Source organism: Oncorhynchus mykiss, chromosome 12 (genome assembly GCF_057628025.1).
Source record: "Oncorhynchus mykiss isolate SJ-2025 chromosome 12, ASM5762802v1, whole genome shotgun sequence".
In the NCBI taxonomy this organism is placed as follows: Eukaryota; Metazoa; Chordata; class Actinopteri; order Salmoniformes; family Salmonidae; genus Oncorhynchus; species Oncorhynchus mykiss.
The window spans coordinates 41,682,146-41,695,236 of NC_143033.1; the positions used below are offsets into that span (position 1 = coordinate 41,682,146).

The window sequence follows — 13,091 nt, forward strand, 5'->3', positions numbered from 1 at the left end:
TCTATTTGGTCAAAAGACCAATTAGTGAGAAGAAAAAAATCTGAATTGGGCTGCCTGTGTAATCGCAGCCTTAGTGACTGGAAAAGTTCATGTCCCTTGCCACTCCTCAAAATACATTCGCAATCAACTTAGTCGCAAAAGCGATATATGCGAAAAGTTAACCGTCCCTGGCGTCGTCATCAGAATACATTCATGATGTGAATGTCGGCACTGATGTTAGGATCGTTCATGGAATTCCTTGTTTGATCCTATTTCCTGTTATACAGAATGCAGGTACGGTGATACATTTAGCTCTGATCTCTCCCCTGCCTTTCTTGTATTATCGTGTACCTGTTGCAATGAACAGGCAATATATTTCCTTTTTTTGTTACAACTCCTGTAATCTTGGCTCACCTCCTCAAAACCAGTTGCTGCAGATTCAATGTCTGTCCTTACTATTGCTTTGGCTTACTTTAATTCCCCCCAAACTTGAATTGGTTTCTGTCTAGGAGAAACACTGACAAGGTACCAATGAGTCCTCTAGATCTGAGGCCGTAAGTACCGAGCATCTCAGAGTAAGAGTGCTATTCTAGGATCAGTTTTGCCTTTTAGATCAGAATGAATGAATACGACTACATGGACAATGGGCCCTGGTATTTGTAGGCTGTGAGTCAACCAGTTGATCTATAATTGATGTTGAAACAATTGTGTTTTTTACATTGGATAAAAGTAGAGCCTCAGAGCTAGCAAATTGTATATCATACACTGCAGTTAAGAAACAATTGGAATTAAATTCTGCTTTGAAAGTTGACAAACCCCACTTTTGAGAAAATGGCCCTTGAATGTTTTGATATACCTACTGGAGAGCTCTTCTTTGTTACGCATCGTTCACACCCTTTTAAGCCTTAGCCCCACCCATCTTTTCGAGGATATATGTGAGGCCATGAGCTAAACAGAGTGAGTGGTGTAGTAAACAATTTAAGATTTCAAGAAGTAGCCTACAATAAGGAAAGACTCCAGGTAAAAAATACTCTTTATCTAGTCCTTGGCCTATATCCTAATCTGACTTTGATGCGGGTCATGTTGTTCTTCACATTACTGTCTCTGGTAAACACACACTATCAAATAATAATAAAAGTTTCTTTGTCACATGCATAGGATACAGAAGGAGTGAGCAGTACAGTGCATATTTGCATAGTAGCAATATCAAAAACAGAAAGTGTCCAGATAATTATTAGATGATGCTTACCCAGGCACACCTGTCTAAATTGATGGTTCATGTGAAATAAATGTTATAACCACCATCTAGCTATGTGGATGGGTCACTATTGTTTAGACATGTACATATCTACACATGAAATACAATAAATGGCCGTAATCACCCCCAGACAAACCTAACTGACTTGGTAGGTCGTGTAATCATCTGGCAAAGTAGAGTATTTTGTTTGGACATGTAGCTAGCTAGCTAGCTAAACAATGAACCAGCATAATCTCAACTCGTACTACTACGAATACAAACTGATTGTCATAACTGTAGTATGACTTTGCAGGTAGCTAAAGCTAACCAACTAGGTTCAATGTTAACTAGCCAGCTAACGTTAGGCTATAACTAGCAATGCAAATTGTTTTCTGATTCGAATAACATTACTACACAGATCATACACGTAACGTTAGATAGGGAGACAGCAAACTAACGTTCGCTAGCTAGAGAACAGTATGCTTTAACTTGCAATGAAACGACAGCAGACTGGAACCATTTAACTCCATTTTGTTTGGCCAGCATTGTGTCAAGTCACTCCGGTTCACACTGACCGTGGCGTGTGTAGATTTTTTTCTCAAAATGATCTGTCGATAGCACCTCTTAAATTCAGGGTATCAATGTTGTTGAGAAAAGTATCTCAACTTTTCTAGTTCTTGATGGCTAACGTTAAACCCTTCAAAAAAGCCACGGTAGAAAGGATTATCAACACATACTGATCAGGTCACTTTATAGACCGAAGCATGCTACATGGCAGACCAATCCAAACTCATCTCCCAGCATGTCCAGCCCATCTATTATCTTAGCCAATCCTGGCCATCGGGAAGGTTCCCCCCTTTATCCATAGCTAAACCAACTGGGCTCATAATTGTATTCGTATTTACAGATGGAATACAAGTTTGTTATTAAGGTACATGAAAGTTCACATGTTCCAGAGGGCATTTCTGCCAGACAAAAAAACACATTTTGATCGAACTTTTAAGAAGTTCAAATGCCTCTCTGTGAAGTAGTTATGTGCAACATACCCGTAGCTTCCTGAAAAGGGTCACATGAGCATGACAACACAACACGATGATGCCACACATCATCATTATTCAATTACATTTAAAGTCAATTATCAGGTCAATACGACATCTTGGTTGCCATACTATTGTGGACTAAGTGCTCTAGTCAATCTGTATTGTGGAAATTCAGTGTTACAGCAATGTTTTTGGGTTAGTGGAGACTGCATTCACGGTAAATGCTGCAGATGACGGCTCAATAGGAAATTATATTTACATTTCTATCACTCAATCTGTAACACTTCAGCAATACAGATTGAATAGAGCCCTAACTATAACCATTCAATTGTATTAGGTTTTCAACTTAGTGCCACATAAAGCCATTTGCGACGGCTAGTAAATTAACTTGCAATTGCAATTCTCTCTCTTTGTTCATAACAACTCTCATTGTCAGAAACTATTTGCTGAAGGCCATTTTCAGCATTGCAATTCCAAATCTTTGAAATGTGCATAAACAAAACAACACTTAAGGATGGCGTTTGAGCTGAGCAGCCCTGAGCTAGAAATGCTATGAAAGTTTCTGACAGACCATTCTCAGCACAATTGGAACAAATCTACTCAGGCCGGGAAATCTCAGGCATTGTGCTCGATTATGCTATCTGATTGGATTAAATGAAAAACCAAAGACCTAATGACATTGCTGATTGGATACACCTTCTACTCACATCAAACAAGTGAGTGTGTCTTAGTAGGCTGTTACCTGCTTTGTCAGACTCATGTAATCTAGTATCGCAATTAGATAAGATAAGATGTACTATATTTTCCATTAACTTACATAGAAGAGAAATGTGTATTTCTGCTCACAACCCAACCCCCCAAGACACGGACACACAGCGAAGGGCTTGACGCATTGGGTCAGGTGCAGTGCAGCGCCCCTGGAGCAATTATAGAGGTTAATGCACTAAACACTTAATGAGAATCAAGTTTATTTACGCAGGAGTACAGTGACATGACACACATTTCAAGAAGCAAAGTGTGATACTTTGCTTCTTGAATGTCCATTATCTTGAAAACTTGACTGCTAACATTTTGGGACTGTATCAACAGTGGACTAATGAAAATAGCAAAATGTAATTTTGAGAGGATTTTTCCTTTAACTCTCTGGGGCGTTCCATTATTACTGTGTATTTAGATGTGAGGGAACAGTCTGTTATGGTCATAATCCGCTGTGCCGGCTGATTTCATTTCTCCACTGGCGCAGGTGCATATACAGTTGAAGTCGGAAGTTTACATACACTTAAATTGGAGTCATTAAAACTTGTTTTTCAACCACTCCACACATTTCTTGTTAACAAACTATAGTTTTGGCAAGTCGGTTAGGACATCTACTTTGTGCATGACACAAGTAATTTTTCCAACAATTGTTTACAGACAGATTATTTCACTTGTAATTTACTGTATCACAATTCTATTGGGTCAGAAGTTTACATTCACTAAGTTAACTGTGCCTTTAAACAGCTTGGAAAATTCCAGAAAATGACATCATGGCTTTAGAAGCTTCAATTGGAATTGGAGTCAATTGGAGGTGTACCTGTGGATGTATTTCAAGGCCTACCTTCAAAATCAGTGCCTCTTTGCTTGACATCATGGGAAAATCAAAGGAATTCAACCAAGATCTCAGAAAAAACAATTATAGACCTCAAGTCTGGTTCATCCTTGGGAGCAATTTCCACATGCCTGAAGGTACCACGTTCATCTGTACAAACAATAGTACACAAGTATAAACACCATGGGACCACGCAGCCGTCATACCGCTCAGGAAGGAGACGCGTTCTGTCTCCTAGAGATGAACGTACTTTGGTGCGAAAAGTGCAAATCAATCCCAGAACAACAGCAAAGGACTTTGTGAAGATGCTGGAGGAAACAGTTACAAAAGTATCTATATCCACAGTAAAACAAGTCCTATATCGACATAACCTGAAAGGCCGCTCAGCAAGGAAGAAGCTACTGCCATAAAATATGCAGACTACGGTTTGCAACTGCACATGGGGACAAAGATCTTACTTTTTGGAGAAATATCCTCAGGTCTGATGAAACAAAAATAGAACTGTTTGGCCATAATGACCATCGTTATGTTTGGAGAAAAAAGGGGGAGGCTTGCAAGACGAAGAACACCATCCCAACCATGAAGCACGGGGGTGGCAGCATCATGTATTGGGGGTGCTTTGCTGCAGGAGGGACTGGTGCACTTCACAAAATAGATGGCATCATGAGGCAGGAAAATTATGTGCGTATATTGAAGCAACATCGCAAGACATCAGTCAGGAAGATAAAGCTTGGTCATAAATGGGTCTTCCAAATAGACAATGACCCCAAGCATACTTCCAAAGTTAAGAAAAATGGCTTAAGGACAACAAAGTCAAGTTATTGGAGTGGCCATCACAAAGACCTCAATCCTATAGAAAATCTGTGGGCAGAACTTAAAAAGCGTGTGCGAGCAAGGAGGCCTACAAACCTGACTCAGTTACACCAGCTCTGTCAGGAGGAATGGGCCAAAATTCACCCAACTTATTGTGGGAAGCTTTTGGAAGGCTACCCAAAACGTTTGACCCACGTTAAACAATGTAAAGGCAATGCTACCAAATACTAATTGAGTGTATGCAAACTTCTGACCCACTGGGAATGTGATGAAAGAAATAAAACCTGAAAGAAATCATTCTCGCTACTATTATTCTGAAATTTCACATTCTTAAAAAAAATGGTGATCCTAACTGACCTAAGACAGGGAATTTTTACTAGGATTAAATGTCAGGAATTGTGAAAACTGAGTTTAAATGTATTTTGCTTATGTGTATGTAAACTTCCGACTTCAACTGTATATCATAGGCAGTAGCGGCAAACAATCTGGCAGAGGGTACGCGGGGTAGAGGCCACACTATTTCTGTCTGTAGGGGGACTGGAATGGTGGTATACTGCAATTTTATTGAAAGCTATTAAAGCCCCAATGCCAGAATAAAGTACTCGGTGGCTTCAGGAGGTGGCATTTAGAGATTACTAAATTGCCATTTACACTGCAAAATAAATGGCTAAGTGGAAGGACCTTGCTCATTACACTCTTAGGAGAACCCTTTGAATAACCCTTTTTGGTTCCAGGTATAACCCTTATTTCCACAGAGGGTTCTACATGGAACCCAAAAGGGTTATACCTGAAACCAAAAAGGGTTCTCCTATGGGGACAGCCGAAGAACCCTTTTGGAACCCTTTTTCTAAGAGTGTACCATCCATACTGGGGACAGATGTCATTCATTTCTATTTGTCGTGCCTCAGCTCCGAAATGTATGTTTATCAATATTTTGCCATCTATTTTTTTGTGCAAATTTTATCAAAGGCTAAATCTTGCTCCCATTTTCTCTGTATGTCTCCATTTATACCCGCATCCCTCCCCTGTCATTCTTTCTACCAAATATGTATTTCTGCTTCCCTTATTGTTTTCCTCCCTCTTTGTACTGTTTCCCTCCATTCCTCCAGATCCCTTATTCTTTCCCGCTATCTCTTTCTCTATCTCTCTGTCAGAGAGGCAAAGAAATAGATTTTCCTCTTGACATGCAGTGTTTGTGCTGGCCCTGTCCTCAGGGCAGGCTGTTGTCCTTTTGGTAGTCAGGGGCAACAGTAGTTATTGTCATCTCTAATACGGACCCACTCCTGCAGAGCGGAAAGAAGGTTGAATCTATCTGTTTGGTCCACAGATACCAAGACACAGAGTCATCTCTAGCACACTCACTACGTCTATCTTCCCCGCTTTCTCTCCATGTACCGCTCTCGCTCTCTCTCTCTGGATCCCTCTCTCTTTCTCTCCCTCCTTCCCTCTCTCTCCTTCCCTCCATTTCTCTACCTCTCACCCTCCCTCCCCTTACTCCCTCCCTTTCTCTCTCTCAGATTGAATACAGTATATGACTAATGATGTACCAGAATGAGACGTCACAGAATTATACCCCAACCCAGAAACGGAAATAGACGCTCGTAAAGCAACGTTTGGGAGACGTACAACAGAAAAAGCCATTAATAAAATGTAACCGCGCTAATAAAAACAATTGTGTGTCAGGAGCCCTAGCCGCCACCGCCTGTTAATTGATGAAAATACATAAACAGAGATGGCAACCAATTCATTTTACCCCTCCCCCCAAATATACTTTTTTTCGTCAAGGCTTAAATTGCAAAACACCATCTGGTAAACTGATTTTGGAATTGAACAAATGAGGCCCTCGCCTGCACAAGCTCTTGCGAGATAGAGTAGTCAATTTCTCTGCCTGTCTTGATTCCTTCCAGCGGCATAAAGCAGGGACAGAGAGGGATGGCTCACCGGCAGAGGATAGGCTAATTCACTAAAGGTCAATTGTATTCCCACGGGGGAAAACAACAACTGCAGTCGTGTGATACACCGCTCAGAGAGAGCATCCCACGGAATTTATTAGGCTTAGCATCATGCAAACACAGAAATGCGGCAAATACGTCTTCTTTATGTAGAGGTATATTGTTATTGGAGGCCATGATTGCGCTCCATGATGGCTCCAAGAAGATGGGACTCATAAAGTAGGCTGGGAAAGGTAATCAGCTAGCTAGCCCTGAATCACCTACGACAGCGAATCTAGTGTGTGAGGTTGTGTGTGTGGTTGTGTGTGTGTGTGTGCGCGTGTGTGCGCGTGTGTGTGTGCAAAAGCATTGGTATATTTCTGTCACACCTTGATTTTGAATGGAGATTATCAGTCATACCAGAGCACTGCAAGTCAAGTTTATTTAAATACAAACTATTGGTACATTGATGATAAATATAATCTGTGGCCTAAGCAATGTAATTCTGTAGTGATTACTGTACCTGCCACCCACTAACAGAATATATCATAGTATCCTCATTTAGATTATGTAAAGAAAATAGCTAGGTGGGAAAACGCTGATTGCTGTTCACAGTGAGTAAAATAATACTCCCTATACTTTTATAAACAGATTTCCGCAAAGGGTAGGTAAACAGTGGAGCAAAATAAAATAGGTGCATAAATGGCATTTACCCTCAACTACACCACTGATTCTGACTCTTGGGTCCGGTTTCCCATGCAGATCTAGGGCTGGATTCAATCTGTATCGCCAAAGTTCAGAGCTATAGCGCAATTTAAATTTAAAGGCAATGTTCCCGCGTTCACAGGGACTGCATTCATGGTAAACCCTGCATATGTCGGCTCAATAGGAAATTACCTTTACATTTCAAGCGCGCTGTTGCATGATCTAACTGTGACATTGTACTTCTACAGTACAACCACTGTGGTTCCAGTGGGGATTATCTTCTATGTTCTGTCAACCAGAACAGACTTTGCAGAGATGGTGCAGTGGCATTATCAGTAAAACTTTAACAGGTGTTCCTCATGACAAGATGACTACTGAAGCTACAGTATGTCACATTTTGCCACTAGGGAAAATGTGGGGAACCAAAGCAATTAGCTGGGAAGCTCTGTGCCCATTGTCACGTCTGCTGATGTCAATAAGGACGCGAGTGTCTCAGGTGACCTGCGACACGAGGCGAGAGAGAAAGAGAAAAGGAAGGAGGGCCGCACCGGGAGCTGGCGATAGCTCATCAGTAAACATATTGACCAGCCGGCGCAGCTGCCACAGCCAAGTAATGGGGTTAGCAGACATCCAGGGGCCACCAATGATTGAGGGTTGCAGAGACGGGTGCTTTATTGTACTGCTTGATTTGAATGAGCAGCGGTATATTACTGCTGTATAGTGGCACATCCCTAGCGGAGCCCCTTGAGCAGCCCCTCCAGCTGTCTTAGGAGGACTGCTTATGGCCCGTCCCTCCCGAAGACATTTTACTAGGCCTCAAATAGAGGCTGTGATGTTGTATTATGTCTTAAAATGTAGATTGAGAAAGAAGGTAAAAACCCTTACTTGACTGTGCAGATGTTTGATTCCCCCTCTGCTCTTCATGTCTATTTGTTTCAGTACTGTTCTTGAACCACTGCGTCTTTCTCTTCCCTCCTTCCTGAGGACATGCAGTGTACTCCTCTTTGATGACTCCTGCTTTCAGTTGTACCAGTGGTGATCTGGCCTACAAGCAGCCCGATAGAGGAAGCTCTAGGAGCCGTCCGTGTAGAAGTAGCAGCTGCAAAGAAGCGGTAGTTAAAAAGCGAACAGTGAAGTGGCCCCTTTTCCCTTTTACAAGGTTGGAATCTATTTTAAAGAGCAAGCCGAGGTGCTCAAGCGATTATGCTAAAGAACTGTCATCCTAGCTGGAGCCCTGTGGCATTACTTAACAGGACTACAGTGCGTTTCTTCTGGAGGACCATAGGAAAAGCAGGCCCTCCGAGGCCTGGCTCTCCCTGCTGAAAGGAACATGATCTAGGCTCGCTGTTTGAGATCTCTCCCTGTACCCTGGTCCTTTGGCAATATGAGGTGAAGCGTTAACTCTCATGTCTCTGGTGGTTTGATGTGTAGAAGTGTTGAGATGCCTGCACACTCTGGTAGAGGTTTTCACGGGTCTTCCCTAACCCAAACTTTTCCCTTGGGTCCGGGTCGGGTTTTGTTTGATTGTCATTGGGTCTCGGATTTACGTAACTACAGCTGATAGACCCGAGTGGACACGAATGGACCGGACTACGACTCTGCATAGCCTATAGCAGGGCTCTCCAACCCTGTTCCTGGGGAGAGCTACCTTCCTGTAGGTCTTTGCTCCAACCCCGATCTAGCGCACCTGATTCTAATAATTAGCTGTTGATAACCTGAATCAGGTTAGTTACAACTGGGATTTGAGTGAAAACCTACAGGATGTTAGCACTCCAGGAACAGTGTTGGAGACCCTTTGCCTGTAACATATTTATTTTACATTAATAAGGTGAATTGATGGACTTATAGAAGGTCTAAATTAGAGGTAGTGTGAAGAGAGGTGTGGTAAGTGAGGGAACACCTCCCTCCACTCATCCTCTCATGTCTACAGTAGATAAGAAGGGGAAACATGGGAAGTCTGTTTACATACAGCTCTGGAAATGCATCTAGCCCCAACTTAACCATGACTGAGATGGAGGTGTCTAACCACTTTCAGAATAAAATATGTTTGATACCTATGTTGTCGTTGTGTTGTCTGGAATTGAAACATTGCATTATGCAAGGTGTTCACGTGATTTCCGATGCGCTAGCTAGTATCTGTGTTCGTTGACAGGTTTCTCAACAACAATCTAGCTTTGGTTGGGTACAGGCCTACTTTGATAAAACAGTGAGAAACCATGTTACCTGACAGGCTGCTTTGATTGGCAAGCAGACATCTCCCTGCATTTCTAAAACCAGCCGAGTCCTCCGAGGCAGGTGTTTCATCTCAGGAAGACACAGGCTACGTCCCGAATGGCACCCTATTCACTATGTAGTGCACTACTGCAGTATATAATGCCATTTTGGACTCAGATTGGTCCCCCTGCTCCCATCTCCCTCCACTCCGACACGGTGCAGCACAGTCAACACATATCTCCTTCGTTTCCTAAGATTTCGGATAAACGCAAAGGAAACTGGTAAACTGTGCCCAAAATCATCAAAAGACCACAATCGGATTATATCAAGATTTCGATTTAATCTCCCTGGAGAGGGAGCGGGATGTGGAGTTACGCCCCACTCTTGCAGAAATTGACATTGCAAATGGGGTTACCGCATAACAAGCCCTACAGGTTCCTGGATCTCGACGTCTGATAAAGCTGAAGTGTGGTAAAGGGAAAACAACCTTTGTTTGTGTCCCCACAATGGCACTGCATGGGGACAATGACAATGATGTTTTGTTAATTGGACTAATTTGCGATAGTACATTTTGTATTTACAACAGAAAAACAAATGGGCTTTTTTTTTATATTGATCCATCATGGATACTTATAGTTAAGGGAGAAAGAGAAAGTTAAATAAACAGCTAATTCAAAGTGCCTGTTTTATCCTCCAATGTCCTCTACAAACCACATGTATTTTATTGAAATCCTCTTGATGTCATTTTAAACAACGAATAAAGGTTTTTATATGCAGGGCTTTTATACTGCGCAACAACAGATATTTTCTCTGCTGAGGAACCAAGCCACCAGAATATATATATATATATATTTCACAACTCAAAGGTCCTATGGGTAATATGTGTGCCCTGTACCATTGGTTTGTCACATCAAGGTTAGTATGATTGCATTTGACAAAGGTTATTTCAGTGGTTTTTATTGAGATTCCCAAAGTCATGTCATATTGATCAAAATATGCACAGCCATACCAAAATCTGCCCTTTGTAAATGAAATGTAAAGTGTTTTCCCCAGCTCCCCACAGTCACACATTGGCCTTCACCATAATGCAGGAGTGTGTGCAGTTGTATTTTATTGATGAGCTGTCTGTGTACCATGTGAACGCTGTCTACGCCGCCACGATTGCTGCCGTCCTCCCATAAGCGGCAATGGCGCTCCCCTCACAGTTTGATGTCCAATGTGTGTGTGTTGTGTTTTATCTTTGCACTGCTTTGGTTCCCTTTGATTTCCCTTAAGCCTTGTGTCTTAGTCTTTGTCATGTAATGGTCTCTGAATGCTTGCTTATGGGTTCCATTTGTTTTCTCCCTCCCGTCCCCATTTCTCCTTTTTTTTGCATGCCACGTTCCTCCTGTTCCCTCCCTCCACCACTACTGTCCCTCCGTCCTTGTGTGCTCAGACACTACGCCCAGCACTGAACCCGCAGCACACGGTTGGTATCTCTTCCCTCCTCTTCTTTTTCGTCTGCCCGCCACAGCATGACACCTGATAACCAGCTCTGTTTTAAAGTTCTCGCTCTCCTTTGATTACCTTACTGTACTGTCTGCCACACTGTGGATGAATGCCTCCTGTACATGAAACAATGATTTGCTGTGGTTTAATTTGTTACTGTGTCCGTCTGTCTCTGCTTGTTTGTGTCTGCATCTGCATATTTCTGCCTGTTTGTACATATATTAACCCCAATACTTCCTCTAGCCTCTACACACTTGTGTAGATCTGAAAGAATCAGAAGGGTATAGCCAATATGGTAATAGCTCCACTTTGCCTTCTGATTGGCTAGGTGGAATTTTGCCAGCATTGCTTACACATTACTGTGTAGGCTCAATTCCCCTATAAGAAAGGAATTAAGGGTCGATTTGGAATTGGGCATTTGTATTACTAACCTGCTGGTCCTTTTAGCCAGTTTGTCCTTTTAGCTAACTCCTCTCTGTGTTTGTTCCTTTTCATGACATACATGTATACCATGACAACAGGAGAGGAGTTGGCTACAGCACATACAGAATGGGTCCAGTCTATTGTATAACTATTCATCCTTCATGTGTCTATGTCTGTCTGTCTGTCTGTCTGTCTGTCTGTCTGTCTGTCTGTCTGTCTGTCTGTCCACCTGTCTGTCTGTCCACCTGTCTTTCTGTCTGTTAGTGTATTTGCGTTAGAAATCCTTGCCAGTACATTTTCATTTTAAAAACCCCCACCCCTTTTGGGTTTAATCAAAATGGCCACTCTTAATTGAACACCAGATAATATCTTCATAACATCGCATGAGTGTGCATAAGTACTTGTTGACATTTGCCTCCAGTGTTCTCATTTTGCGCCCAAAAGTAATAAATATTGACCTGCCTCAAATATTTTTTTCATGGATTTAAATGATGTCTAAATGGCTGGTTTTGTAAGGTGATAGATCACCTGGTACTCAGACAGCGTAGTTCAGTTTGCCAGATAATTACGGCTTGGTTTCTGTCCACATGGGCCACAAACAGCAGACTATTCATAGAGCTCAGAGGACAAGACAGTTTTGTATGCAGCTAGTGTTTTGAGACAAGGAGTGCCCTTCTACTTGGCTTTTCAGGCATAGGAAGTGCCCTTCTACTTGGCTTTTCAGGCATAGGAAGTGCCCTTCTACTTGGCTTTTCAGGCATAGGAAGTGCCCTTCTACTTGGCTTTTCAGGCATAGGAAGTGCCCTTCTACTTGGCTTTTCAGGCATAGGAAGTGCCCTTCTACTTGGCTTTTCAGGCATAGGAAGTGCCCTTCTACTTGGCTTTTCAGGCATAGGAAGTGCCCTTCTACTTGGCTTTTCAGGCATAGGAAGTGCCCTTCTACTTGGCTTTTCAGGCATAGGAAGTGCCCTTCTACTTGGCTTTTCAGGCATAGGAAGTGCCCTTCTACTTGGCTTTTCAGGCATAGGAAGTGCCCTATTACTTGGCTTTTCAGGCATAGGAAGTGCCCTTCTACTTGGCTTTTCAGGCATAGGAAGTGCCCTATTACTTGGCTTTTCAGGCATAGGAAGTGCCCTATTACTTGGCTTTTCAGGCATAGGAAGTGCCCTATTACTTGTTATTTGAGTAGCAGCACCAGCCTGGGTGTGCAGTGTGTAAGTGGTGTTTTCTGAGGGGGAAAGGCACTGAGGTTTGACTATATACTGTAGTATGCTACGTGGTACATGTAGCCAGGTTATAATTTTGCCTTCTCGCAGTTAACTGCCATTCTAAATACCATGTCACAAGGGTAATGTTAACCTTGTGGAGTAATGTCTGCATGGCCTATGATGTATCACTTATAATTGCTATAAGCCCCAGAATAAGTTATTGCAATTTCCACTATTCAAATAGGACAATGGTGAAACCCGATGAACAGATTTGCGGATATGATTTTACATATGCAGACATGTAAAGGTATTTGGGGCATGGAGGTGGGGAGGGAGGTATGGTATAGTATACACACAATTTATCTAACTCCTTACCTTGAAAGGGATACATCAAGATTTTGGCAATGAAGCCCTTTATCTACTTCCCCAGAGTCAGATGAACTCATGGATACCATTTTTATGTCT

At 42.3% G+C, this 13,091-nt stretch overlaps 1 protein-coding gene across 6 annotated transcripts in view; it reads left to right on the forward strand.

Annotated features, from left to right (window-relative positions):
- Positions 1 to 13,091, forward strand: part of cadm1a (cell adhesion molecule 1a) — a 421,994-nt gene that overhangs the window by 382,263 nt on the left and 26,640 nt on the right. For 2 of the 6 annotated variants that reach the window (XM_036937590.2, XM_021623777.3), the window contains one exon: positions 10,943 to 10,975. The exons of the other annotated variants lie outside the window; for them this stretch is intronic. In XM_036937590.2, the coding sequence (XP_036793485.1) occupies positions 10,943 to 10,975 (33 nt within the window). The remainder of the gene's footprint in view (positions 1 to 10,942; positions 10,976 to 13,091) is intronic. 6 annotated transcript variants of the gene reach the window in all.